At 49.3% G+C, this 27,729-nt stretch overlaps 1 protein-coding gene across 1 annotated transcript; it reads left to right on the top strand.

Annotated features, from left to right (window-relative positions):
* The first annotated feature begins 2,191 nt into the window (after positions 1-2,191).
* On the top strand, positions 2,192-22,834 carry LOC145850287 (serine/threonine-protein kinase DCLK1). The gene is made up of 8 exons (XM_082973829.1): positions 2,192-2,212; positions 4,251-4,397; positions 7,033-7,166; positions 15,050-15,127; positions 18,250-18,427; positions 20,515-20,628; positions 21,158-21,231; positions 22,661-22,834. Exons 1-8 carry the CDS (start codon positions 2,192-2,194, stop codon positions 22,716-22,718), a joined length of 804 nt encoding a protein of 267 aa, XP_082829955.1. The 3' UTR covers positions 22,719-22,834.
* The last annotated feature ends 4,895 nt before the right edge of the window (positions 22,835-27,729 follow it).

Here is a 27,729-nt window from a genome sequence, read left to right on the forward strand (position 1 = left end):
AGAGGAGGGTAGACAGAGAGATGAGGAGGTAGACAGAGGGACGAGGAGGAGAGAGGAGGGTAGACAGAGAGATGAGGAGGAGAGAGGGGGGTAGACAGAGCGACGAGGAGGAGAGAGGAGGGTAGACAGAGAGACGAGGAGGGAGAGAGGAGGGTAGACAGAGAGACGAGGGAGGAGAGAGGAGGGTAGACAGAGAGACGAGGAGGAGAGAGGAGGGTAGACAGAGAGATGAGGAGGAGAGAGGAGGGTAGACAGAGAGACTTGGAGGAGAGAGGAGGGTAGACAGAGAGACGAGGAGGAGAGAGGAGGGTAGACAGAGAGATGAGGAGGAGAGTGGAGGGTAGACAGAGGGACGAGGAGGAGGAGAGAGGAGGGTAGACAGAGAGACGAGGAGGAGAGAGGAGGGTAGACAGAGAGACGAGGAGGAGAGAGGACGGTAGACAGAGAGATGAGGAGGAGAGAGGAGGGTAGACAGAGGGACGAGGAGGGAGAGAGGGTTGACAGAGAGATGAGGAGGAGAGAGGAGGGTAGACAGAGAGACTTGGAGGAGAGAGGAGGGTAGACAGAGAGACGAGGAGGAGAGAGGAGGGTAGACAGAGAGATGGAGGAGAGAGGAGGGTAGACAGAGAGATGAGGAGGAGAGAGGAGGGTAGACAGAGGGACGAGGAGGAGAGAGGAGGGTAGACAGAGAGACGAGGAGGAGAGAGGGTTGACAGAGAGATGAGAGGCAGGGTAGACAGAGAGATGAGGAGGAGAGAGGAGGGTAGACAGAGAGACGAGGAGGAGGAGAGAGGAGGGTAGACAGAGAGACGAGGAGGAGAAGAGAGGAGGGTAGACAGAGAGACGAGGAGGAGAGAGGAGGGTAGACAGAGAGACGAGGAGGAGAGAGGAGGGTAGACAGAGAGACGAGGAGGAGAGAGGAGGGTAGACAGAGAGACGAGGAGGAGAGAGGAGGGTAGACAGAGAGATGAGGAGGAGAGAGGAGGGTAGACAGAGAGACGAGGAGGAGGAGAGAGGAGGGTAGACAGAGGGACGAGGAGGAGAGAGGAGGGTAGACAGAGGGACGAGGAGGAGAGAGAGGAGGGTAGACAGAGAGATGAGGAGGAGAGAGTAGGGTAGACAGAGAGACGAGGAGGAGAGAGGAGGGTAGACAGAGAGACGAGGAGGAGAGAGGAGGGTAGACAGAGAGACGAGGAGGAGAGAGGAGGGTAGACAGAGAGACGAGGAGGAGAGAGGAGGGTAGACAGAGAGACGAGGAGGAGAGAGGAGGGTAGACAGAGAGATGAGGAGGGAGAGAGGAGGGGTAGACAGAGAGATGAGGAGGAGGAGAGGAGGGTAGACAGAGAGACGAGGAGGAGGAGGAGAGAGGAGGGTAGACAGAGAGATGGAGGAGGAGAGACGAGGGTAGACAGAGAGACGAGGAGGAGAAGAGAGGAGGGTAGACAGAGAGACGAGGAGGAGAGAGGAGGGTAGACAGAGAGACGAGGAGGAGAGAGGAGGGTAGACAGAGAGACGAGGAGGAGAGAGGAGGGTAGACAGAGAGACGAGGAGGAGAGAGAGAGGGTAGACAGAGAGACGAGGAGGAGAGAGGAGGGTAGACAGAGAGATGAGGAGGAGAGAGGAGGGTAGACAGAGAGATGAGGAGGAGAGAGGAGGGTAGACAGAGAGACGAGGAGGAGAGAGGAGGGTAGACAGAGAGACGAGGAGGAGAGAGGAGGGGTAGACAGAGAGACGAGGAGGAGAGAGGAGGGTAGACAGAGAGACGAGGAGGAGAGAGGAGGGTAGTCAGAGAGACGAGGAGGAGAGAGGAGGGGTGAAGATGATTGAATAGAGAAGAATCTAAATTACATCCCCAAACAGTCTCCCCCTTCTCTACTCCCTCTCTCCGGGTTCCTAATGCTGCCATGGCAACTTCTAGGAGGGTTAAGATGGCCGGTTCTGTGATGTCTTCGTCGCTAGACAATCCGCTACAACTGTGGCTACAGACAGACAGACAGACAGGACAGACAGACAGACAGACAGACAGACAGACAGACAGACAGACAGACAGACAGACAGACAGACAGAATTGAGCTACAGAGAGACACCATTGCGGCTCCATCCCAAATATGTTTAAATGGTTTGAAAGTGCAGTATACACTTTATGCACCCTAGAAAGAAGGAGGGACGGAGGGGGAAAGACCCTTTAGGGATGGAGGAGAGGAAGAAAGGGGTAAAACAGACCCCTAGGGTGGAAGGGAGCACAGCCCCAAACCTGAAGATGGAAAGATTAGAGAATAGATGCGTAATTCTCCTTCACTCCAATTCAGTTCATTTCTCAGTATTGATGTTGATTAGGATGTGTTTATTACATTGTTCTCTCTCCCTCTCATCCCCCCCCCCCCTCTTTCTCTCTAGGAGTCTCAGGGTTTGTCTATCTCTCTGGCCTCTACCAAAGTCTGTAATTCCTTGGCCGAAGGGAATGGACCAGTCACTGAATGAAGGTACGCAGCCCTGGGGGGTGTGTGTTATACCTGGGGCTATTATGTGTTCACAGCCTCCAGTCATGACTGTTGTTCCAGAACCAGGAGGGGAGTCTTGACAGTTACAGGAGGATCTGTGACAGTTACAGGAGGAGGCTTGACAGTTACAGGAAGAGTCTTGACAGTTACAGGAAGAGTCTTGACAGTTACAGGAGGAGTCATGACAGTTACAGGAGGAGTCTTGACAGTTACAGGAGGAGCCTTGACAGTTACAGGAGGAGTCTTGACAGTTACAGGAGGAGCGTCTTGACAGTTACAGGAGGAGCCTTGACAGTTACAGGAGGAGCCTTGACAGTTACAGGAGGAGTCTTGACAGTTACAGGAGGAGCCTTGACAGTTACAGGAGGAGTCTTGACAGTTACAGGAGGAGTCTTGACAGTTACAGGAGGAGAGTCTTGACAGTTACAGGAGGAGCCTTGACAGTTACAGGAGGAGTCTTGACAGTTACAGGAGGAGTCTTGACAGTTACAGGAGGAGCCTTGACAGTTACAGGAGGAGTCTTGACAGTTACAGGAGGAATCTTGACAGTTACAGGAGGAGGGTCTTGACAGTTACAGGAAGAAGGTCTTGACAGTTACAGGAGGAAAGTCTTGAAAGTTACAGGAGGAGAGTCTTGACACTTACAGGAGGAGAGTCTTGACAGTTACAGGAGGAGAGTCTTGACAGTTGCAGGAGGAGAGTCTTGACAGTTACAGGAGGGGGGTTTTGACAGTTACAGGAGGAGACCTTGAAAGTTACAGGAGGAGACCTTGAAAGTTACAGGAGGAGAGTCTTTACAGTTACAGGAGGGGGGTCTTGACAGTTACAGGAGGAGAGTCTTGACAGTTACAGGAGGATTCTTGACAGTTACAGGAGGAGCCTTGACAGTTACAGGAGGAGGCTTGACAGTAACAGGAGGAGAGTCTTGACAGTTACAGGAGGACACTTGACAGTTACAGGAGGAGCTTGACAGTTACAGGAGGAGCCTTGACAGTTACAGGAGGGGAGCCTTGACATTTACAGGAGAAGAGTCTTGACAGTTACAGGAGGAGAGTCTTGACAGTTACAGGAGGAGAGTCTTGACAGTTACAGGAGGAGAGTCTTGACAGTTACAGGAGGAGCCTTGACAGTTACAGGAGGGGAGCCTTGACAGTTACAGGAGGAGAGTATTGACAGTTACAGGAGGAGAGTCTTGACAGTTACAGGAGGAGAGTATTGACAGTTACAGGAGGAGAGTCTTGACAGTTACAGGAGGGGGGTCTTGACAGTTACAGGAGGAGCCTTGACAGTTACAGGAGGATCCTTGACAGTAACAGGAGAAGCCTTGACAGTTAGAGGAGGAATCTTAAAGGTTTCTAATTTTAATGACTCTGTGTCTCTGTGTCTCTGTGTCTCTGTGTCTCTGTGTCTCTGTGTGTGTGTGTGTCTGTGTCTGTGTGCGTGCGTGTGTGCATGCGTGTGTGCGTGCGTGCATGTGTGCGTGTGTGCGTGCGTGTGTAGACCCTATTTTAAGCTGCTGCTCCACTTAGTCCGCTCAGGGACCCTGACAGGGAGGGTGTGTGTGTGTGTGTGTGCGCGTAGATGAATGTGTGGTGTGTGTGTGTGTGTGTGTCGAGTGAGAATTGAGGACACCTCTGCTTCTCAGGACACTGCTTCATACACAGTTTTTGAATAATCACAAACAAAACCATCCTTCCCAATTGGGATTGTATTAATATTGTCGCATGTCATTGTGTGTGTTGTCCACAGGGGGGCGATCTGTTTGACGCCATCACGTCCACCAACAGATACACAGAGAGAGACGCCAGCGGGATGCTGTACAACCTGGCCAGCGCCATCAAATACCTCCACAGTCTCAATATCGTACACAGAGACGTCAAACCAGAAAACCTACTGGTAAGTCAGATGTGTGTGTGTGTGTGTGTGTGTGTGTGTGTGTGTGTGTGAGTGTGTGTGTGTGTGTGTGTGTGTGTGTACCCTATAATGACAAAGACAAAACTGTTTTTTAGAAGTTTTTGCAAATGTATTAACAATAAAAAACGGAAATATCACATTTACATAAGTATTCAGACCCTTTACTAAGTACTTTGTTGAAGCACCTTTGGCAGCGATTACAGCCTCCAGTCTTCTTGGGTATGACGCTACAAGCTTGGCACACCTGTATTTGGGGAGTTTCTCCCATTCTTCTCTGCAGATCTTCTCAAGCTCTGTCAGGTTGGATGGGGAGCGTCGCTGCACAGCTATTTTCAGGTCTCTCCAGAGATGTTCGATCGGGTTCAAGTCCAGGCTCTGGCTGGGCCACTCAAGGACATTGAGACATTGAGACTTGTCCCAAAGCCACTCCTGCTTTGTATTGGCTCTGTGCTTAGCGTCGTTGTCCTGTTGGAAGGTGAACCTTCACTCCAGTCTGGTCCGGATTTCCGGATTTCCCTGGAGCAGGTTTTCATCAAGGATCTCTCTGTACTTTGCTCCGTTCATCTTTCCCTCGATCCTGACTAGTCTCCAAGTCCCCACCAGTGAAAAACATCCCCATAGCATGATGCTGCCACCACCATGCTTCACCGTAGGGATGGTGCCAGGTTTCCTCCAGACATGATGCTTGGCATTCTGGCTAAGGAGTTAAATCTTGGTTTCATCAGACCAGAGAATCTTGTTTCTCATGGTCTGAGAGTTTTTAGATGCTTTTTGGCAAACTCCAAGTGGGCTGTCATGTTCCTTTTACTGAGGAGTGGATTCCATCTGGCCACTCTACCATAAAGGCCTGATTGGTGGAGTGCTGCAGAGATGGTTGTCCTTCTGGAAGGTTCTCCCATCTCCACAGAGGACCTCTGGAGCTCTGTCAGAGTGACCATCGGGTTCTTGGTCACCTCCCTGACCAAGGCCTTTCTCCCCTGATTGCTCAGTTTGGCCGGTTCGAAACTTATTCCATTGTGTTCTTGGGGACCTTCAGTGCTCCAGAAACTTGTTGGTACCCTTCCCCAGATCTGTGCCTCGACACAATCTTTCACTCAAGTGAAAGTCAACCAGTAAAATAGTTATTGAGTAAAAGTATTTGGTTTTATATATATATACTTAAGTATCTAAAGTAAAAGTACAAATGATTTCTAATTTCATATATTAAGCAAACAAGATGACGCCATTTTCTTGTTTTGTAATTGATTTAAAGATAGCCAGGGGGCACTGAACAAAGCATGTTGTGTTTAGTGAGTCCACCAGATCAGAGGCAGTAGGGATGACCAGGGATGTTCTCTGTTTAGTGAGTCCTCCAGATCAGAGGCAGTAGGGATGACCAGGGATGTTCTCTGTTTAGTGAGTCCTCCAGATCAGAGGCAGTAAGGACGACCAGGGATGTTCTCTGTTTAGTGAGTCCACCAGATCAGAGGCAGTAGGGACGACCAGGGATGTTCTCTGTTTAGTGAGTCCTCCAGATCAGAGGCAGTAGGGATGACCAGGGATGTCCTCTGTTTAGTGAGTCCTCCAGATCAGAGGCAGTAGGGATGACCAGGGATGTTCTCTGTTTAGTGAGTCCTCCAGATCAGAGGCAGTAGGGATGACCAGGGATGTTCTCTGTTTAGTGAGTCCTCCAGATCAGAGGCAGTAGGGATGACCAGGGATGTCCTCTGTTTAGTGAGTCCTCCAGATCAGAGGCAGTAGGGACGACCAGGGATGTTCTCTGTTTAGTGAGTCCTCCAGATCAGAGGCAGTAGGGATGACCAGGGATGTTCTCTTGATAAGTGTGTGAATTTGACCAATTTCCTGTCAAAATGTAACGAGTACTTTTGGGTGTCTGGGAAAATGTAAGGAGTAGAAAGTACATTGTTTTCTTTAGGAATGTGGTGAAGTAAAAGTAAAAGTTGTCTAAAATAAAGTAAAATACAGAAAGAAACTTCTTAAGTAGTACTTTAAAGTGTTTTTATTTAATTACTTTACACCACTGTGTCTTTAAATTGTTTTTACTTAAGTACTTTACACCAAAGATAACTCGAAGAGCTCTAACTCTCACCTTTATAAAAGACAAAAGGTTATTCATTTTATGGCAAAAGTAACTACATGACTGAATCATGACATGTAAATGTTTTGCTGTTATGTGAATACATGTCACTGGAAGTATTTAGTGCATTACAGTGACCACATGATAGATATTCTAATACATACAATTATTATCTACATTATATTTCTAACTGTCCTCACAATGTTACATCTTCCATCTGTTTCCCTCTCCTCTTTCCTCTCCTCTCTCCCCCCTCTCCCCTCCCCTCCCCTCCCCTCCTCTCCTCTCCTCTCCTCTCCTCTCCTCTCCTCTCCTCTCCTCTCCTCTCCTCTCCTCTCCTCTCCTCTCCTCTCCTCTCCCTCCTCCTCCTCCCTCTCCTCTCCTCTCCTCTCCTCTCCTCTCCTCTCCTCTCCTCTCCTCTCCTCTCCTCTCCTCTCCTCTCCTCTCCTCTCCTCTCCCCTCCCCTCCCCTCCCCTCCTCTCCTCTCCTCTCCTCTCCTCTCCTCTCCTCTCCTCTCCTCTCCTCTCCTCTCCTCTCCAGGTGTATGAGCATGCTGATGGCAGTAAGAGTCTGAAGTTGGGGGACTTTGGTCTGGCCACGGTAGTAGACGGACCTCTCTACACAGTCTGTGGGACACCAACATATGTAGCACCCGAGATCATCGCAGAGACAGGGTACGTGTGTGTCTCCTGACCCCCCCCCCTCTCTACCCCCCTCTCTCCCTCTACCTCTCTCTCTCTCTCTTGGGAAAGGTGGGGGCAGCGAAGAGAGGAGTATGAGTCTCTGAGTCAATGGTGGGATGTGGGGAAAGTCCAAATTCGGCTTTTCTGTCAACAGTACACAGCTCTCTCATCCTCAGAGGCTAGGAGAGTATTGGGGGAACTAGAGCGGTGTATTAGTGAGATGGAGGTAGAGATGGTGGGGCAAGGCAATGTTGGCCTTCAGGCTAATTTAGCTGAATTGCGCAGGGACCTGGGTAGTTTTTTCCAGGTTAAAGCAAAGGGAGCACTTGTAAGAGCTAGGTTCTCCATGCTCAAGGAGATGGATGCTCCCAGCTCCTTCTTCTTTGGTTTGGAAAGACAGAGCAGTGAAGCCAAGGGTATGCATTGTCTACGGCTGTCTGATGGGCGGGTGACCTCTGTGGTGGGTGAGATGCGGGAGCGGACTGTGGAGTTTTATACTGAATTGTATAGGGCAGAAGAGTGTGATCCTTTGTGTGCTCAGGTCTTGTTCACAGAACTCCCTAAACTCTCTCTGGCACAGAGGGACGATTTGGACGTTCCTCTGTTGTCCCATGAACTGGCAGAGGCCGTAACTCAGATGTCCCCCGGTCGTGCACCGGGGGTCGATGGACTCCCAGTGGAGTTTTATAAAAAATTCTGGGGAATAATTGGACAGGACTTCTTTTGCGTGTTGCGTGAATGCGTCGGGGTAGGATAGTTGCCGATGAGCTGCCGTCGGGCGGCTCTGACTCTACTGCCCAAAAAAGGGGACTTGGGTGAACTTAAGAACTGGAGGCCTGTGGCATTACTCTGTGCGGACTACAAGATATTTGCCAAGGTCCTCTCTAACAGACTGAAGTCCCACTTGGACTCGATAGTACACAAGGACCAGACATATTGTGTATCGGGACGCTCAATCACGGACAACTTGTTCTTAATTAGGGACATGTTGGACTTGTCGAGAGGTTCTAATGTGAAATTTGGACTGATCTCTTTAGATCAAGAGAAGGCTTTTTGATAGAATGGATCATGAGTATCTGTTTAATGTGATGTCTGTGTTTGGATTTGGGGAAAGGTTTTTGACCTGTGTGAAGCTGTTGTACGCTGGGGAATCATGTATGGTCAAGGTGGGAGGGGGACACAGTAAGCCAGTCTGGGTGAGACGGGGCATTAGACAAGGATGCCCTCTATCAGGGCAGTTATACACACTAGCCATTGAGCCTTTTTTAGGACTGCTACGCAGGAGGCTGCAGGGAGTGTGCTGGACAGGTATGGGTGTGGTGACAGGCATATCAGTGTCAGCATATGCAGATGATGTTTCTGTGATAGTCAAGGATGGTAAGATATGCAGGCACTGGAGACCCGTCTGAAGGTGTACAAAGGAGCTTCATCAGCTAAGGTGAACTGGGGCAAGAGCAAAGCTCTGTTATGTGGGGCATGGGGGGATAGGGCTCCTCCTCTGCTTCCAGGGGGGTTTGCAGTGGGGTTGTGAAGGGCTTAAAGTGTTGGGGGTGTACCTGGGCTCGGAGAAGTGGGTCAGGAAGAACTGTGAGGGGCTGTCACAGGCAGTGGTGTCAAGACTGGCCAGGTGGAGGTGGATCCTGTCCCAAGTGTCATATAGATAGTGCTGATAATCAACAACCTGGTGGCATCTGCTCGCAGACCAGGCAACGCAAGCTTGTGGACTTTTTCTGGTCGGGCCATCACTGGCTGAGGGTTCCAGTTCCGCAGTGTTGTACGTGACCGTCCACGAAGGAGGACAGGGCGAACTGGAACTGGAGCTGTTCCTCATGAAGCTGGAGACGCTGAGTACAGCAGGTCTTTCAGATTTTTACTCTGCAGTGCTGAGGGCCTGGCAACTGTTCCTCATGAAGCTGGAGACGCTGAGTACAGCTGGTCTTTCAGATTTTTACTCTGCAGTGCTGAGGGCCTGGCACCTGCTAAGGCCCACACGAGAAGGGGGTGTGGAGCCTGGGCTGTGGGTGTGGGGAGTAGCCTATCTTCAACAACCCAGCCATCCCTTTGAGATCGGTTCAGTCGGTCACCCTGCAGAGGAAACTGATGGCGGGGGGTTTACAAAGGCTGGGTGACCTGAGACTGCTGGGAGAGGAGGTGTGGAAAACCCCGGAAGTCTTGGCACAACAAACAGGAATAACGTCTCTTAGGTTGCTGGAGAGATTCCTGGAGGAGGTCCAGGAGGCACTGTCTCAGCCGGTAAGGGGGGTGTTTGAGCGGCCAAAGGGGGAGGGGCCACCAATGTTTCCGCCACCGCAGGTGACGGCAGAGACTGGAGACTGGCAAGGGGGTCTGGAGGACTTGTTAGATTTTAACCTCTATGGGCTAGGTGGGACGCTAGCGTGCCACCCGTGGTGCACTCCATCAACAGCAGGTGCATTTCAAGAGCGGCAAATTTGAATCCAAATAAATGTCAAAATTCAAATTTTTCAAACATACAACTATTTTACACCCTTTGAAAGATAAACATCTCCTTAATCTAACCACGTTTTACGATTTCAAAAAGGTTTTACGGCGAAAGCATAAATTTAGAGTATGTTAGGACAGTACATTTACAAGAGTTGTGTGTAATGTTTTGTCAAGTCAAAGACAGGGTCACCAAAACCATAAAACCAGCTAAAATGATGCACTAACCTTTTACAATCTCCATCAGATGACACTCCTAGGACATTATGTTAGACAATGCATGCATTTTTAGTTCTATCAAGTTCATATTTATATCCAAAAACAGCGTTTTACTATGGCATTGATGTTGAGGAAATCGTTTCCCTCCAATAACCGGCAGTCAAGTCAGCGTCACAAATTAAATAATTAAAATTAGAAAACATTGGTAAAATATTATATTGTCATTTAAAGAATTATAGATTTACATCTCTTGAACGCAATCAACTTGCCAGATTTAAAAATAACCTTACTGGGAAATCACACTTTGCAATAATCTGAGCACTGCGCCCAGAAAAATACGCGTTGCGATACAGACTAGACGTCATGTTGGGGAGATCTAAAATCGAAAATACTATGTAAATAATCCATTACCTTTGATTCTCTTCATCAGATGTCACTTCCAGGTATCACAGGTCCATAACGAATGTAGTTTTGTTCAAAAAAGCTCATCATTTATGTCCAAAAATCTCCGTCTTGTTAGCACATGATCTAAGCCCGCCGGACTTCTCGTCATGAACGAGGTGAAAAAATATATTTACGTTCGTTCAAACATGTCAAACGTTGTATAGCATAAATCATTAGGGCCTTTTTTAACCAGAACATTAATAATATTCAAGGTGGACGAATGCATACTCTTTTATAACGTATTGGAACGAGGGTACCCAACATGGCTTCCAGTCGAAGCTCGCATCCGCTACAAGACCATGGTGCTTGCCTACGGAGCTGTGAGGGGAACTGCACCTCCGTACCTTCAGGCTCTGATCAGGCCCTACACCCAAACAAGGGCACTCCGTTCATCCACCTCTGGCCTGCTCGCCTCCCTACCTCTGCGGAAGCACAGTTCCCGCTCAGCCCAGTCAAAACTGTTCGCTGCTCTGGCACCCCAATGGTGGAACAAGCTCCCTCACGACGCCAGGACAGCGGAGTCAATCACCACCTTCCGGAGACACCTGAAACCCCACCTCTTCAAGGAATACCTGGGATAGGATAAAGTAATCCTTCTAACCCCCCCCTTAAAAGATTTAGATGCACTATTGTAAAGTGGTTGTTCCACTGGATATTATAGGTGAATGCACCAATTTGTAAGTCGCTCTGGATAAGAGCGTCTGCTAAATGACTAAAATGTAAATGTAAATGAACTCGCGCGCCAGGTGTCTAATGGAACATCATCGTTCCATGGCTCTTGTTCGGTCAGATCTCCCTCCAGAAGACTCAAAACACTTTGTAAAGGCTGGTGACATCTAGTGGAAGCAATAGGAAGTGCCAAAATATTCCTCAGCCCCTGTGTTTTTCAATGGGATAGGTTTAAAGGCAATACAACACATCAGGTATCCACTTCCTGTCAGAAAATGTCTCAGGGTTTTGCCTGCCAAATGAGTTCTGTTATACTCACAGACACCATTCAAACAGTTTTAGAAAATGTAGGGTGTTTTCTATCCATATATAATAAGTATATGCATATTCTAGTTACTGGGTAGGATTAGTAACCAGATTAAATCGGGTACATTTTTTTTATCCAGACGTGCAAATGCTGCCCACTAGCCCTAACAGGTTAACACTCCGAGCCTGGGGGAGTTTGAAGGGGTCGGAGGTAAAGCCCTCTACAACCTCTGCGTTAAGGTGAGGAACATTAGGAGCCTAACAGGAGTGAAGGCACATCAGTGGCAGTGGGGTATGTGGGGTGGAGAGTATGGTGGGTTTTAGATGGAGGGGGCTCTACAAACCCCCAGTACCAAAGAGGTCAGGGGTCCTCCAGTGGAGGGTTCTTCATGGAGCCCTGGCCACTAACCGCTGGTTGGTACGGATTGAACCGGGAGTCGGGCAGGGGTGTCCTTTCTGTGTCATGAGAGAAACTGTGATTCATGTGTTTTCTCTGTGCACCAGGTTAATTCCATTAATATCTCTGTTGGAATGTCTGTGTGAGAGGTTTGGGTTGGTTTTTACTGTTGGGTTGTTTATAAATGGGATACAGGTGTTCGAATAACGAGAAGGTCAAATGTGTTTTTGTTGAATTTTCTGTTGGCTCAGGCAAAGTTAGCTATTTGGCTAACAAGGAGGAACAGGGTCAAAGGTGGGGGGATAACAGACCCTTTACTAGTGTTTAATGGGATGGTCTCTGCGCGCCTTAGGGTTGAGTTTGAGTTCTATAAAATGATAAAAAGTGTGGAGATGTTTCAGGAGATATGGTGTGTTGGGGGTGCTGTCTGTATAGCTGGGGAAGATGTTTCAGGAGATATGGTGTGTTGGGGGGGCTGTCTGTATAGCTGGGGGAGATGTTTCAGGAGATATGGTGTGTTGGGGGGGCTGTCTGTATAGCTGGGGGAGATGTTTCAGGAGATATAGTGTGTTGGGGGGGCTGTCTGTATAGCTGGGGGAGATGTTTCAGGAGATATGGTGTGTTGGGGGGGCTGTCTGTATAGCTGGGGGAGATGTTTCAGGAGATATGGTGTGTTGGGGGGGGGGGGCTGTCTGTATAGCTGGGGAAGATGTTTCAGGAGATATGGTGTGTTGGGGGGGCTGTCTGTATAGCTGGGGGAGATGTTTCAGGAGATATGGTGTGTTGGGGGGGGGGCTGTCTGTATAGCTGGGGGAGATGTTTCAGGAGATATGGTGTGTTGGGGGGCTGTCTGTATAGCTGGGGGAGATGTTTCAGGAGATATGGTGTGTTGGGGGGGCTGTCTGTATAGCTGGGGGAGATGTTTCAGGAGATATGGTGTGTTGGGGGGCTGTCTGTATAGCTGGGGGAGATGTTTCAGGAGATATGGTGTGTTGGGGGGGCTGTCTGTATAGCTGGGGGAGATGTTTCAGGAGATATGGTGTGTTGGGGGGCTGTCTGTATAGCTGGGGGAGATGTTTCAGGAGATATGGTGTGTTGGGGGGCTGTCTGTATAGCTGGGGGAGATGTTTCAGGAGATATGGTGTGTTGGGGGGGGGCTGTCTGTATAGCTGGGGGAGATGTTTCAGGAGATATGGTGTGTTGGGGGGGGCTGTCTGTATAGCTGGGGGAGATGTTTCAGGAGATATGGTGTGTTGGGGGGGCTGTCTGTATAGCTGGGGGAGATGTTTCAGGAAATATGGTGTGTTGGGGGGGCTGTCTGTATAGCTGGGGGAGATGTTTCAGGAGATATGGTGTGTTGGGGGGGCTGTCTGTATAGCTGGGGGAGATGTTTCAGGAGATATGGTGTGTTGGGGGGGCTGTCTGTATAGCTGGGGGAGATGTTTCAGGAGATATGGTGTGTTGGGGGGGCTGTCTGTATAGCTGGGGGAGATGTTTCAGGAGATATGGGGTGTTGGGGGGCTGTCTGTATAGCTGGGGAAGATGTTTCAGGAGATATGGTGTGTTGGGGGGGCTGTCTGTATAGCTGGGGGAGATGTTTCAGGAGATATGGTGTGTTGGGGGGGCTGTCTGTATAGCTGGGGGAGATGTTTCAGGAGATATGGTGTGTTGGGGGGCTGTCTGTATAGCTGGGGAAGATGTTTCAGGAGATATGGTGTGTTGGGGGGTCTGTCTGTATAGCTGGGGAAGATGTTTCAGGAGATATGGTGTGTTGGGGGGGCTGTCTGTATAGCTGGGGGAGATGTTTCAGGAGATATGGTGTGTTGGGGGGGCTGTCTGTATAGCTGGGGGAGATGTTTCAGGAAATATGGTGTGTTGGGGGGGCTGTCTGTATAGCTGGGGGAGATGTTTCAGGAGATATGGTGTGTTGGGGGGGCTGTCTGTATAGCTGGGGGAGATGTTTCAGGAGATATGGTGTGTTGGGGGGGCTGTCTGTATAGCTGGGGGAGATGTTTCAGGAGATATGGTGTGTTGGGGGGGCTGTCTGTATAGCTGGGGGAGATGTTTCAGGAGATATGGGGTGTTGGGGGGCTGTCTGTATAGCTGGGGAAGATGTTTCAGGAGATATGGTGTGTTGGGGGGGCTGTCTGTATAGCTGGGGGAGATGTTTCAGGAGATATGGTGTGTTGGGGGGCTGTCTGTATAGCTGGGGAAGATGTTTCAGGAGATATGGTGTGTTGGGGGGTCTGTCTGTATAGCTGGGGAAGATGTTTCAGGAGATATGGTGTGTTGGGGGGGCTGTCTGTATAGCTGGGGGAGATGTTTCAGGAGATATGGTGTGTTGGGGGGGCTGTCTGTATAGCTGGGGGAGATGTTTCAGGAGACATGGGGTGTTGGGGTGCTGTCTGTATAGCTGGGGGAGATGTTTCAGGAGATATGGTGTGTTGGGGGGTCTGTCTGTATAGCTGGGGGAGATGTTTCAGGAGATATGGTGTGTTGGGGGGGCTGTCTGTATAGCTGGGGGAGATGTTTCAGGAGATATGGTGTGTTGGGGGGGGGCTGTCTGTATAGCTGGGGGAGATGTTTCAGGAGATATGGTGTGTTGGGGGGGCTGTCTGTATAGCTGGGGGAGATGTTTCAGGAGATATGGTGTGTTGGGGGGGGGCTGTCTGTATAGCTGGGGGAGATGTTTCAGGAGATATGGTGTGTTGGGGGGCTGTCTGTATAGCTGGGGGAGATGTTTCAGGAGATATGGTGTGTTGGGGGGGGCTGTCTGTATAGCTGGGGGAGATGTTTTGGACGTACGGTTGTAGGAGTGGGTATTGTTTTGGGGTATTGTGATGTTGTTTTGTATCATGTGGTAGATGGAAAGGTGAGTATGGTACATGTATGCATTACAGGATATATTTTGGTGTTTTACTTGGGTGGGTGAGTTTTAAATGAAATGAGAAAGTTTCAGTAAAGAAAGACAAAAAGTCAAGTCTCTCTCTCTCGCTCTCCCTCCCTCCCTCCCTCCCTCCCTCCCTCCCTCCCTCCCTCCCTCCCTCCCTCCCCTCCCTACCTGTGTATTCTCTCTCTCTCTCTCTCTCTCTCTCCCTCCCTTTCTCTCCCTTCTCCCTCCCTCCCTCCCTCTCTCTCTCGCTGACCTGTGTGTTCTCTCTCTCTCTCTCTCTCCCTCCCTCCCTGTCTCTCCCTCCCTCCCTCCCTACCTGTGTATTCTCTCTCTCTCTCTCTCTCTCTCTCTCTCTCTCCCTCCCTGTCTCTCCCTCCCTCCCTCTCTCCCTCCCTCCCTCCCTCCCTCCCTCCCTCCCTCCCTCCCTCCCTCCCTCCCTCCCTCCCTCTCTGACCTGTGTGTTCTCTCTCTCTCTGTGTGTTCTAGGTATGGCCTTAAGGTAGATATCTGGGCAGTAGGAGTCATCGCCTACATCTTGTTGTGTGGCTTCCCTCCCTTCCGCGGGTAAGATCAACTGAATCCACAAACTCCACATGTTATGGCGAATTACACAAACAAAACTGTCCCCGCTGTCCTGCTCCAATCTGACATGTAGCTACAAAGTCTTAATTTTGATGAATCGATGTCTGGAGTGGAATCCAGAGCTTCAGTGTGTGGTGCCGTACTCCCGTAATGTGGTTGGAAGGAGGTATTGCTGAATCTCCCAGCCCAACAACATCATATGAAACCAGTGCTAATATTTCGTTTTTACTTTCAGCTTCAGTAATGTTTCATTGATGTTATTGTGGAATCTCAGAGTTCTGATAAAACCGGTGGGTTGAGCAGCAGCAGTCGCTAGTCGCCATCTAACACAACTCAGAAATGACAGGAAAGCTACAAGCAACGGAAGTTATATTTCTTTATAGGTTTTTCCACATGGCTGAAGTCATCTGTATAAAACCATTGCCCTTGACACTTGCGTGTAACAGGCATATATATAAGATAGTGAATGTCCTCTCCAATTAACGTTGTTAGACAGTAACGTTCGCTAGTTACAAGCCAACAAGTCTGTAACGTTAACTGTATGGACGGATCATGCACCGGCACAATTCAATGTTGACAATATACAGTACCGATCAAAACTTTGGACACACCATTAGTTACTACATGATTCCATATGTGTTATTTCATAGTTTTGATGTTTTCACTATTATTCTACAATGTAGAAAATAGTAAAAAATAAAGGTAAACCTTTGAATGAGTAGGCGTGTCCATACTTTTGGCTGGTACTGTAGTTATTCTACATTACTCCACAAACAAAGCATAGCTAGCTAGCTAGCTAGGTAAAGTTCATAGGCAACACCAAACTTTGGGAAACTGCCACGCTGCTAATGTATAATACATGAAATGGGAATTGCTCATCTAACGTTAATGTTACTCCACACAAGTCAATCTGGTTGTCACGACCTCCGCCGAAGTCGGCTCCTCTCCTTGTTCGGGCGGCGTTCGGCGGTCGACGTCACCGGCCTTCTAGCCATCGCCAATCCACTTTTCATTTTCCATTTGTTTTGTCTTTGTCTTACACACCTGGTTTCAATCCCTCCAATAACTTGTTCATTATTTAACCCTCTTGTTCCCCCATGTTTGTTTGTGAGTAATTGTTTGTATGTAAGACGGTCCGTTATGCGGGCTCGCTTTATTGTATTATATTTGTCGATTTTGAGTAAATTATGTTTATTTCCTCATATCTGCTGTCCTGCGCCTGACTCCTCTACACCAGCTACACACAGACCACATTACACTGGCTCGCTTAGCAATGTAGCTAGCTAACGTTACAGACCTTACCGTATGTATTAATTCAGTCTGCTCCCACATCTGTCAGTTACATTTTATTATTGTCATTATAATACCTCAATCCCTCTGCCCTTATTGTTTAATAATACCAACCCCTTATTGTTTAAATATACCAACCCCCTGAGCCCTTATTGTTTAAATATACCAATCCCCCTCAGCCCTTATTGTTTAAATATACCAACCCCTTATTGTTTAAATATACCAACCCCCTCAGCCCTTATTGTTTAAATATACCAACCCCTTATTGTTTAAATATACCAACCCCCTCAGCCCTTATTGTTTAAATATACCAACCCCCTCAGCCCTTATTGTTTAAATATACCAACCCCTTATTGTTTAAATATACCAACCCCCCTGAGCCCTTATTGTTTAAATATACCAACCCCTTATTGTTTAAATATACCAACCCCCTCAGCCCTTATTGTTTAAATATACCAACCCCTTATTGTTTAAATATACCAACCCCCTGCCCTTATTGTTTAAATATACCAACCCCTTATTGTTTAAATATACCAACCCCCTCAGCCCTTATTGTTTAAATATACCAACCCCCCTCTGCCCTTATTGTTTAAATATACCAACCCCCCTCTGCCCTTATTGTTTAAATATACCAACCCCCTGAGCCCTTATTGTTTAAATATACCAACCCCTTATTGTTTAAATATACCAACCCCTTATTGTTTAAATATACCAACCCCCTCTGCCCTTATTGTTTAAATATACCAACCCCCTCAGCCCTTATTGTTTAAATATACCAACCCCTTATTGTTTAAATATACCAACCCCTTATTGTTTAAATATACCAACCCCCTCTGCCCTTATTGTTTAAATATACCAACCCCCTCAGCCCTTATTGTTTAAATATACCAACCCCTTATTGTTTAAATATACCAACCCCCTCAGCCCTTATTGTTTAAATATACCAACCCCTTATTGTTTAAATATACCAACCCCTTATTGTTTAAATATACCAACCCCCTCAGCCCTTATTGTTTAAATATACCAACCCCCTGAGCCCTTATTGTTTAAATATACCAACCCCCTGAGCCCTTATTGTTTAAATATACCAACCCCCCTCAACCCTTATTGTTTAAATATACCAACCCCTTATTGTTTAAATATACCAACCCCCTGAGCCCTTATTGTTTAAATATACCAACCCCCTGAGCCCTTATTGTTTAAATATACCAACCCCCTGAGCCCTTATTGTTTAAATATACCAACCCCCCTCAGCCCTTATTGTTTAAATATACCAACCCCCTGAGCCCTTATTGTTTAAATATACCAACCCCCTGAGCCCTTATTGTTTAAATATACCAACCCCCCTCAGCCCTTATTGTTTAAATATACCAACCCCCTGAGCCCTTATTGTTTAAATATACCAACCCCCCTCAGCCCTTATTGTTTAAATATACCAACCCATTATTGTTTAAATATACCAACCCCCTCAGCCCTTATTGTTTAAATATACCAACCCCTTATTGTTTAAATATACCAACCCCCTCAGCCCTTATTGTTTAAATATACCAACCCCCTCAGCCCTTATTGTTTAAATATACCAACCCCTTATTGTTTAAATATACCAACCCCCTGAGCCCTTATTGTTTAAATATACCAACCCCCTGAGCCCTTAATGTTTAAATATACCAACCCCCTCAGCCCTTATTGTTTAAATATACCAACCCCCTGAGCCCTTATTGTTTAAATATACCAACCCCCCCTGAGCCCTTATTGTTTAATTCTATGATATTGTATATTTATTGACTTGATGTGTTTCTCTGTGTTGTGTTTAGGAGCAGTGAGGACCAGGAGTTGTTGTTTGACCAGATCCTAATGGGGCAGCTTGAGTTCCCTCTCGCTCACTGGGACAACGTTTCCGAGACTGCCAAGGAGCTGATCAGGTCCATGCTGCAGGTAGAGGTGGATCAGAGATACACAGCACTACAGGTGTTGGAACACCCTTGGGTCAAGGCGAGTAGAACCTCTTGCCTTATACTCTTAACGTACTATAGCATTGATTCACCATCTTTGTCCTTTGGGGACGATAAGGGTTGGTACGTGTTTGTCTTGGCCCTAGTACAGAAGATGCCACTTCAGCTCTGCTTCTAGCTCATAAGCAGGTATTTAGTTGTGTGTTATTTCATTCAAGCATTTCACTACAACCCGCAATCACATCTGTTAAATATGTGACCAATCACATCTGTTAAATATGTGACCAATCACATCTGTTAAATATGTGTATGTGAACAATCACATCTGCTAAATATGTGACCAATCACATATGTTAAATATGTGACCAATCACATCTGTTAAATATGTGTATGTGACCAATCACATCTGTTAAATATGTGACCAATCACATCTGTTAAATATGTGACCAATCACATCTGCTAAATATGTGTATGTGACCAATCACATCTGTTAAATATGTGACCAATCACACCTGTTAAATATGTGACCAATCACATATGTTAAATATGTGACCAATCACATCTGTTAAATATGTGTATGTGACCAATCACATCTGTTAAATATGTGACCAATCACATCTGTTAAATATGTGTATGTGACCAATCACATCTGTTAAATATGTGTATGTGACCAATCACATCTGTTAAATATGTGACCAATCACATCTGTTAAATATGTGACCAATCACATTTGATTTGATTGGAACATCTAATGTTCTACTCTGTGTGATTGGGAACCCTGTTCTATATAGTCTGTCTATAGCCTCACTACCTACAGTACAGGATGTCTACAACGTCTCAGAAACTGTCCTGAACATCCAACTTGTTACTGTGGGTCTCAAATCGGATAAACATGTAGTGTGAAGGGAAAACTGATGCTTACTCTCCTCTCTTCTTCCGTTCTCTTCTCCCCTCGTCTCCTCTCCTCTCTTCTTCCCTTCTCTTCTCCCCTCGTCTCCTCTCCTCTCTTCTTCCGTTCTCTTCTCCCCTCGTCTCCTCTCCTCTCTTCTCCCCTTCTCTCTCCTCTCCTCTCCCCTCCTCTCCTCTCTTCTCCCCTTCTCTATCCTCTCCCCTCCTCTCCTCTCTTCTTCCGTTCTCTTCTCCCCTCGTCTCCTCTCCTCTCTTCTTCCGTTCTCTTCTCCCCTCGTCTCCTCTCCTCTCTTCTTCTCTTCTCCCCTCGTCTCCTCTCCTCTCTTCTTCCCTTCTCTTCTCCCCTCGTCTCCTCTCCCCTCGTCTCCTCTCCTCTCTTCTTCCCTTCTCCCTCCTCTCCTCTTTTCTCCCCTCGTCTCCTCTCCTCTCCCCTTCTCCCTCCTCTCCTCTCTTCTCCCCTTCTCTCTCCTCTCCTCTCCCCTCCTCTCCTCTCTTCTCCCCTTCTCTATCCTCTCCCCTCCTCTCCTCTCTTCTCTCCTCGTCTCCTCTCTTCTTCCCTTCTCTCTCCTCTCCTCTCTTCTCTCCTCGTCTCCTCTCTTCTTCCCTTCTCTCTCCTCTCCCCTTCTCCCCTCCTCTCCTCTCCTCTCTTCTCCCCTCCTCTCCTCTCCTATCCTCTCCTCTCCTCTCTTCTTCCCTTCTCTCTCTTCTCCTCTCTTCTCCCCTCGTCTCCTCTCTTCTCCCCTTCTCTCTCCTCTCCTCTCCTCTCCCCTCCTCTCCCCTCCTCTCCTCTCTTCTCCCCTCCTCTCTTCTCTTCTCCCCTCCTCTCCTCTCCTCTCTTCTTCCCTTCTCTCTCCTCTCCTCTCTTCTCCCCTCGTCTCCTCTCCTCTCCCCTTCTCCCTCCTCTCCTCTCTTCTCCCCTTCTCTCTCTTCTCCTCTCCCCTCCTCTCCTCTCTTCTCTTCTCCCCTCCTCTCCTCTCCTCTCTTCTCCTCTCTTCTCCTCTCTTCTTCCCTTCTCTCTCTTCTCCTCTCTTCTCCCCTTGTCTCCTCTCTTCTTCCCTTCTCTCCTCTCCACTCTTCTCCCCTTGTCTCCTCTCTTCTTTCCTTCTCTCCTCTCCACTCTTCTCCCCTTCTCTCTCCTCTCCTATCCTCTATTTCCTCTCTTATCATCTCCTCTTCCCCTCCCCTCCCCTTCCCCTCTCTCTCTCTGTCTCTCTGCAGGATGGCGGTGTGTCAGAGAATGAACAGGAGCTTTCAGTTGCAGGAAAGATAAAGAAGCACTTCAACACCGGCCCTAAAGCTAATGACACCACCGCCGGGGTGTCTGTCATTATGGTGAGCCCCGCTCAGGAAAGATTGATGCAGACATGTCTGTGTTTTTACACGGCACCACTAAGTTGTACTGGCTTTGTCGTTGGCTCTAAGTCTGAATGAACTGAGTTGAACTCCTGTTGTACTGGTTTAGAAATCTAACTGTAATGGTTTCCACTGGTTTGATAAAGGTCTAAATGTTTTAACTGGTTTCCAGTAAGTCCTACTGGTTTAAACCTGGTTTCTCTGATTGTACTCACTTTCGCTACGTTACTGGTTAATGTTACTGGTTTAAAAGGTTGACTGTACTGGTTTCTCTATAAATCCTACTGGTTTTAAAGGTTACTGGTTTCTCTTTAAGTTATACTGGTTTTAAAGGCTACTGGTTTCTCTTTAAGTTATACTGGTTTTAAAGGCTACTGGTTTCTCTTTAAGTTATACTGGTTTTAAAGGCTACTGGTTTCTCTTTAAGTTATACTGGTTTTAAAGGCTACTGGTTTCTCTTTAAGTTATACTGGTTTTAATTTCCTGGTTTCTGTGTCCTGTTGTCCAGTTGGAGCACAGCTTCTGTTTGCAGCGCTCTGGGTCGTTGGACTTCTACCAGCACCCGGCCATGTACTGGATACGGTATGACCTCCCGTTGTCACGACAACCCTGTCCGCTCCGTTTCCTGTGGCCCAGAGTAATGATTGGCTGCTTGCTTTGGCTGCTTACTTCTGTGTGCTCTATCAGCCCCACCCATGTCCTGCCCCCCGCTCCCTCTCATAGACCCCCTCTCATAGACCCCCTCTCATAGACCCCTTATCTGCATCTGACCTTCCCTTTGCAATCCTGTGACTAATGTTTGTCTGTAGAAAAAGTGGCGCTGTCAAACTGTAAACCTCTAAACAAACTGTAACCCTCTAAACAAACTGTAAACCCTCTAAACAGACTGTAAACCTCTAAACAAACTGTAAACAAACTGTAAACCCTCTAAACAGACTGTAAACCTCTAAACAAACTGTAAACAAACTGTAAATCCTCTAAACAAACTGTAAACCTCTAAACAGACTGTAAACCTCTAAACAAACTGTAAATCCTCTAAACAAACTGTAAATCCTCTAAACAAACTGTAAACAAACTGTAAACCTCTAAACAAACTGTAAACAAACTGTAAACCTCTAAACAAACTGTAAACCTCTAAACAAACTGTAATCCTCTAAACAAACTGTAAACAAACTGTAAACCTCTAAACAAACTGTAAATCCTCTAAACAAACTGTAATCCTCTAAACAAACTGTAAATCCTCTAAACAAACTGTAAACCTCTAAACAAACTGTAAACCTCTAAACAAACTGTAAACCTCTAAACAAACTGTAAACAAACTGTAAACCTCTAAACAAACTGTAAATCCTCTAAACAAACTGTAAACCTCTAAACAAACTGTAAACCTCTAAACAAACTGTAAACCTCTAAACAAACTGTAAACAAACTGTAAACCTCTAAACAAACTGTAAATCCTCTAAACAAACTGTAATCCTCTAAACAAACTGTAATCCTCTAAACAAACTGTAAATCCTCTAAAACTGTTATCCTCTAAACAAACTGTAAATCCTCTAAACAAACTGTAATCCTCTAAACAAACTGTAAACCTCTAAACAAACTGTAAACCTCTAAATAAACTGTAAACCTCTAAACAGACTGTAAACCTCTAAACAAACTGTAAATCCTCTAAACAAACTGTAGGCTAGAGTGCACAATAATTTGATCAACTCAAAGATCTTTGATTGTTGAGGTGTTAATGTGAGATTGCACCGGTTTGTCACCATCAGCTCGTGACGTGCGTCCGTTTTCCGCTTCCTTGTACTCCTCTCATTCCTCTCCTCCTCCTCCTCCTCCTCCTCTCCTCTTCCTCCTCCTCCTCCTCCTCTCCCCTCTCCTCTCATCTCATCTCTTACTTCTCCTGCTCTCCTCTATTTTACCCATGCTCCTCTTCTAACCCACAATATCCTCAGCGTGAGTGTTGTCCCTGTGAGCATCGGTCCTGATTGGCTGACGAGTGTCTCCTCCCCCTCAGGCCACCGCTCTTGATAAGGAGGGGCAGGTTCTCAGACGAAGACGCAACCAGGATGTGAGCTCATGCCTGTTGCCGTTGACGACGACAACAACAAAGATGGACATACCGCCCAGCTACCTCCCAGCCTGACCATCACCCCCCTCTCTCTGACCTTTAACCTCGTCTCCGCCCTTATTCCCTCCCATAGCCGCATTCTCACGGGAGAGGTGAAGAGGGGGAACAGGGGAGGGGTGAAGAGGGGGAACAGGGAACAGGGGAGGGGTGAAGAGGGGGAACAGGGGAGGGGTGAAGAGGGGGAACAGGGAACGGGTGAAGAGGGGGAACAGGGAACAGGGGAGGGGTGAAGAGGGGGAACAGGGGAGGGGTGAAGAGGGGGAACAGGGGAGGGGTGAAGAGGGGGAACAGGGAACAGGTGAAGAGGGGGAACAGGGAACAGGGGAGGGGTGAAGAGGGGGAACAAGGAACAGGGGAGGGGTGAAGAGGGGGAACAGGGAACAGGGGAGGGGTGAAGAGGGGGAACAGGGAACAGGGGAGGGGTGAAGAGGGGGAACAGGGGAGGGGTGAAGAGGGGGAACAGGGAACAGGTGAAGAGGGGGAACAGGGAACAGGGGAGGGGTGAAGAGGGGGAACAGGGAACAGGGGAGGGGTGAAGAGGGGGAACAGGGGAGGGGTGAAGAGGGGGAACAGGGAACGGGTGAAGAGGGGGAACAGGGAACAGGTGAAGAGGGGGAACAGGGAACAGGGGAGGGGTGAAGAGGGGGAACAGGGGACAGGGGAGGGGTGAAGAGGGGGAACAGGGGAGGGGTGAAGAGGGGGAACAGGGAACAGGGGAGGGGTGAAGAGGGGGAACAGGGGAGGGGTGAAGAGGGGGAACAGGGGAGGGGTGAAGGGGGGAACAGGGGTGGGGTGAAGAGGGGGAACAGGGGACAGGGGAGGGGGAAGAGGGGGGACAGGGGAGGGGTGAAGAGGGGGAACAGGGAACAGGGGAGGGGTGAAGAGGGGGAACAGGGGAGGGGTGAAGAGGGGGAACAGGGGAGGGGTGAAGAGGGGGAACAGGGAACAGGTGAAGAGGGGGAACAGGGGTGGGGTGAAGAGGGGGAACAGGGGACAGGGGAGGGGTGAAGAGGGGGGACAGGGGAGGGGTGAAGAGGGGGAACAGGGGTGGGGTGAAGAGGGGAACAGGGAACAGGGGAGGGGTGAAGAGGGGGAACAAGGAACAGGGGAGGGGTGAAGAGGGGGAACAGGGAACAGGGGAGGGGTGAAGAGGGGGAACAGGGAACAGGGGAGGGGTGAAGAGGGGGAACAGGGAACAGGGGAGGGGTGAAGAGGGGGAACAGGGAACAGGGGAGGGGTGAAGAGGGGGAACAGGGAACAGGGGAGGGGTGAAGAGGGGGAACAGGGGAGGGGTGAAGAGGGGGAACAGGGGAGGGGTGAAGAGGGGGAACAGGGGTGGGGTGAAGAGGGGGAACAGGGAACAGGGGAGGGGTGAAGAGGGGGAACAGGGAACAGGGGAGGGGTGAAGAGGGGGAACAGGGGAGGGGTGAAGAGGGGGAACAGGGAACGGGTGAAGAGGGGGAACAGGGAACAGGGGAGGGGTGAAGAGGGGGAACAGGGGACAGGGGAGGGGTGAAGAGGGGGAACAGGGGAGGGGTGAAGAGGGGGAACAGGGGAGGGGTGAAGAGGGGGAACAGGGAAGAGGGGAGGGGTGAAGGGGTGGAACAGCGTGAACAGGGGAGGGCCGATAGTCCAAAAACAGGAAAAGAAGAGAGAAACATTGTCCAATGGGACAGAGAGCTGGAGATCTGAAGAGGGAAAACATGTCAGTAACGGGTCACCTCCACCAGTCTGGGTTGTCATGGTAATGGGTCACCTCCACCAGTCTGGGTCTACATGGTAACGGGTCACCTCCACCAGTCTGGGTTGTCATGGTAACGGGTCACCTCCACCAGTCTGGGATGTCATGGTAACGGGTCACCTCCACCAGTCTGGGTTGTCATGGTAATGGGTCACCTCCACCAGTCTGGGTTGTCATGGTAACGGGTCACCTCCACCAGTCTGGGTTGTCATGGTAACGGGTCACCTCCACCAGTCTGGGTCTACATGGTAACGGGTCACCTCCACCAGTCTGGGTCTACATGGTAACGGGTTACCTCCACCAGTCTGGGTCTACATGGTAACGGGTCACCTCCACCAGTCTTGGTCTACATGGTAACGGGTCACCTCCACCAGTCTGGGTCTACATGGTAATGGGTTACCTCCACCAGTCTGGGTCTACATGGTAACGGGTCACCTCCACCAGTCTGGGTCTACATGGTAACGGGTTACCTCCACCAGTCTGGGTCTACATGGTAACGGGTCACCTCCACCAGTCTGGGTTGTCATGGTAACGGGTCACCTCCACCAGTCTGGGTTGTCATGGTAACGGGTCACCTCCACCAGTCTGGGTCTACATGGTAACGGGTCACCTCCACCAGTCTGGGTCTACATGGTAAAGGGTCACCTCCACCAGTCTGGGTCTACATGGTAACGGGTTACCTCCACCAGTCTGGGTCTACATGGTAACGGGTCACCTCCACCAGTCTGGGTCTACATGGTAACGGGTCACCTCCACCAGTCTGGGTCTACATGGTAACGGGTCACCTCCACCAGTCTGGGTTGTCATGGTAATGGGTCACCTCCACCAGTCTGGGTCTACATGGTAACGGGTCACCTCCACCAGTCTGGGTCTACATGGTAACGGGTTACCTCCACCAGTCTGGGTCTACATGGTAACGGGTCACCTCCACCAGTCTGGGTTGTCATGGTAACGGGTCACCTCCACCAGTCTGGGTTGTCATGGTAACGGGTCACCTACACCAGTCTGGGTTGTCATGGTAACGGGTCACCTCCACCAGTCTGGGTTGTCATGGTAACGGGTCACCTCCACCAGTCTGGGTTGTCATGGTAACGGGTCACCTCCACCAGTCTGGGTCTACATGGTAACGGGTCACCTCCACCAGTCTGGGTTGTCATGGTAACGGGTCACCTCCACCAGTCTGGGTTGTCATGGTAATGGGTCACCTCCACCAGTCTGGGTCTACATGGTAACGGGTCACCTCCACCAGTCTGGGTTGTCATGGTAACGGGTCACCTCCACCAGTCTGGGTTGTCATGGTAATGGGTCACCTCCACCAGTCTGGGTTGTCATGGTAATGGGTCACCTCCACCAGTCTGGGTTGTCATGGTAACGGGTCACCTCCACCAGTCTGGGTCTACATGGTAACGGGTCACCTCCACCAGTCTGGGTCTACATGGTAACGGGTCACCTCCACCAGTCTGGGTCTACATGGTAACGGGTCACCTCCACCAGTCTGGGTCTACATGGTAACGGGTTACCTCCACCAGTCTGGGTCTACATGGTAACGGGTCACCTCCACCAGTCTGGGTCTACATGGTAACGGGTTACCTCCACCAGTCTGGGTCTACATGGTAACGGGTTACCTCCACCAGTCTGGGTCTACATGGTAACGGGTTACCTCCACCAGTCTGGGTCTACATGGTAACGGGTCACCTCCACCAGTCTGGGTTGTCATGGTAACGGGTTACCTCCACCAGTCTGGGTCTACATGGTAACGGGTCACCTCCACCAGTCTGGGTTGTCATGGTAACGGGTCATCTCCACCTGTCTGGGTCTACATGGTAACGGGTCACCTCCACCAGTCTGGGTTGTCATGGTAACGGGTCACCTCCACCAGTCTGGGTCTACATGGTAACGGGTCACCTCCACCAGTCTGGGTCTACATGGTAACGGGTTACCTCCACCAGTCTGGGTCTACATGGTAACGGGTCACCTCCACCAGTCTGGGTTGTCATGGTAACAGGTCACCTCCACCAGTCTGGGTCTACATGGTAACGGGTCACCTCCACCAGTCTGGGTTGTCATGGTAATGGGTCACCTCCACCAGTCTGGGTCTACATGGTAACGGGTCACCTCCACCAGTCTGGGTTGTCATGGTAATGGGTCACCTCCACCAGTCTGGGTCTACATGGTAACGGGTCACCTCCATCAGTCTGGGTCTACATGGTAACGGGTCACCTCCACCAGTCTGGGTTGTCAAGGTAACGGGTCACCTCCACCAGTCTGGGTTGTCATGGTAATGGGTTACCTCCACCAGTCTGGGTCTACATGGTAACGGGTCACCTCCACCAGTCTGGGTTGTCATGGTAACGGGTCACCTCCACCAGTCTGGGTTGTCATGGTAATGGGTCACCTCCACCAGTCTGGGTCTACATGGTAACGGGTCACCTCCACCAGTCTGGGTTGTCATGGTAACAGGTCACCTCCACCAGTCTGGGTCTACATGGTAACGGGTCACCTCCACCAGTCTGGGTTGTCATGGTAACGGGTCACCTCCACCAGTCTGGGTTGTCATGGTAATGGGTCACCTCCACCAGTCTGGGTCTACATGGTAACGGGTCACCTCCACCAGTCTGGGTTGTCATGGTAACGGGTCACCTCCACCAGTCTGGGTTGTCATGGCAATGGGTCACCTCCACCAGTCTGGGTCTACATGGTAACGGGTCACCTCCACCAGTCTGGGTTGTCATGGTAACAGGTCAACTCCACCAGTCTTGGTCTACATGGTAACGGGTCACCTCCACCAGTCTGGGTTGTCATGGTAACAGGTCATCTCCACCAGTCTGGGTTGTCATGGTAACGGGTCATCTCCACCAGTCTGGGTTGTCATGGTAACGGGTCATCTCCACCAGTCTGGGTCTACATGGTAACGGGTCATGTCCACCAGTCTGGGTTGTCATGGTAACGGGTCACCTCCACCAGTCTGGGTTGTCATGGTAACGGGTCACCTCCACCAGTCTGGGTCTACATGGTAACGGGTCACGTCCACCAGTCTGGGTTGTCATGGTAACGGGTCACCTCCACCAGTCTGGGTTGTCATGGTAACGGGTCACCTCCACCAGTCTGGGTCTACATGGTAACGGGTCACCTCCACCAGTCTGGGTCTACATGGTAACGGGTCACCTCCACCAGTCTGGGTCTACATGGTAACGGGTTACCTCCACCAGTCTGG

This window comes from Salmo salar, chromosome 04 (assembly GCF_965601325.2).
Source record: "Salmo salar chromosome 04, fSalSal1, whole genome shotgun sequence".
NCBI classification, from domain to species: Eukaryota; Metazoa; Chordata; class Actinopteri; order Salmoniformes; family Salmonidae; genus Salmo; species Salmo salar.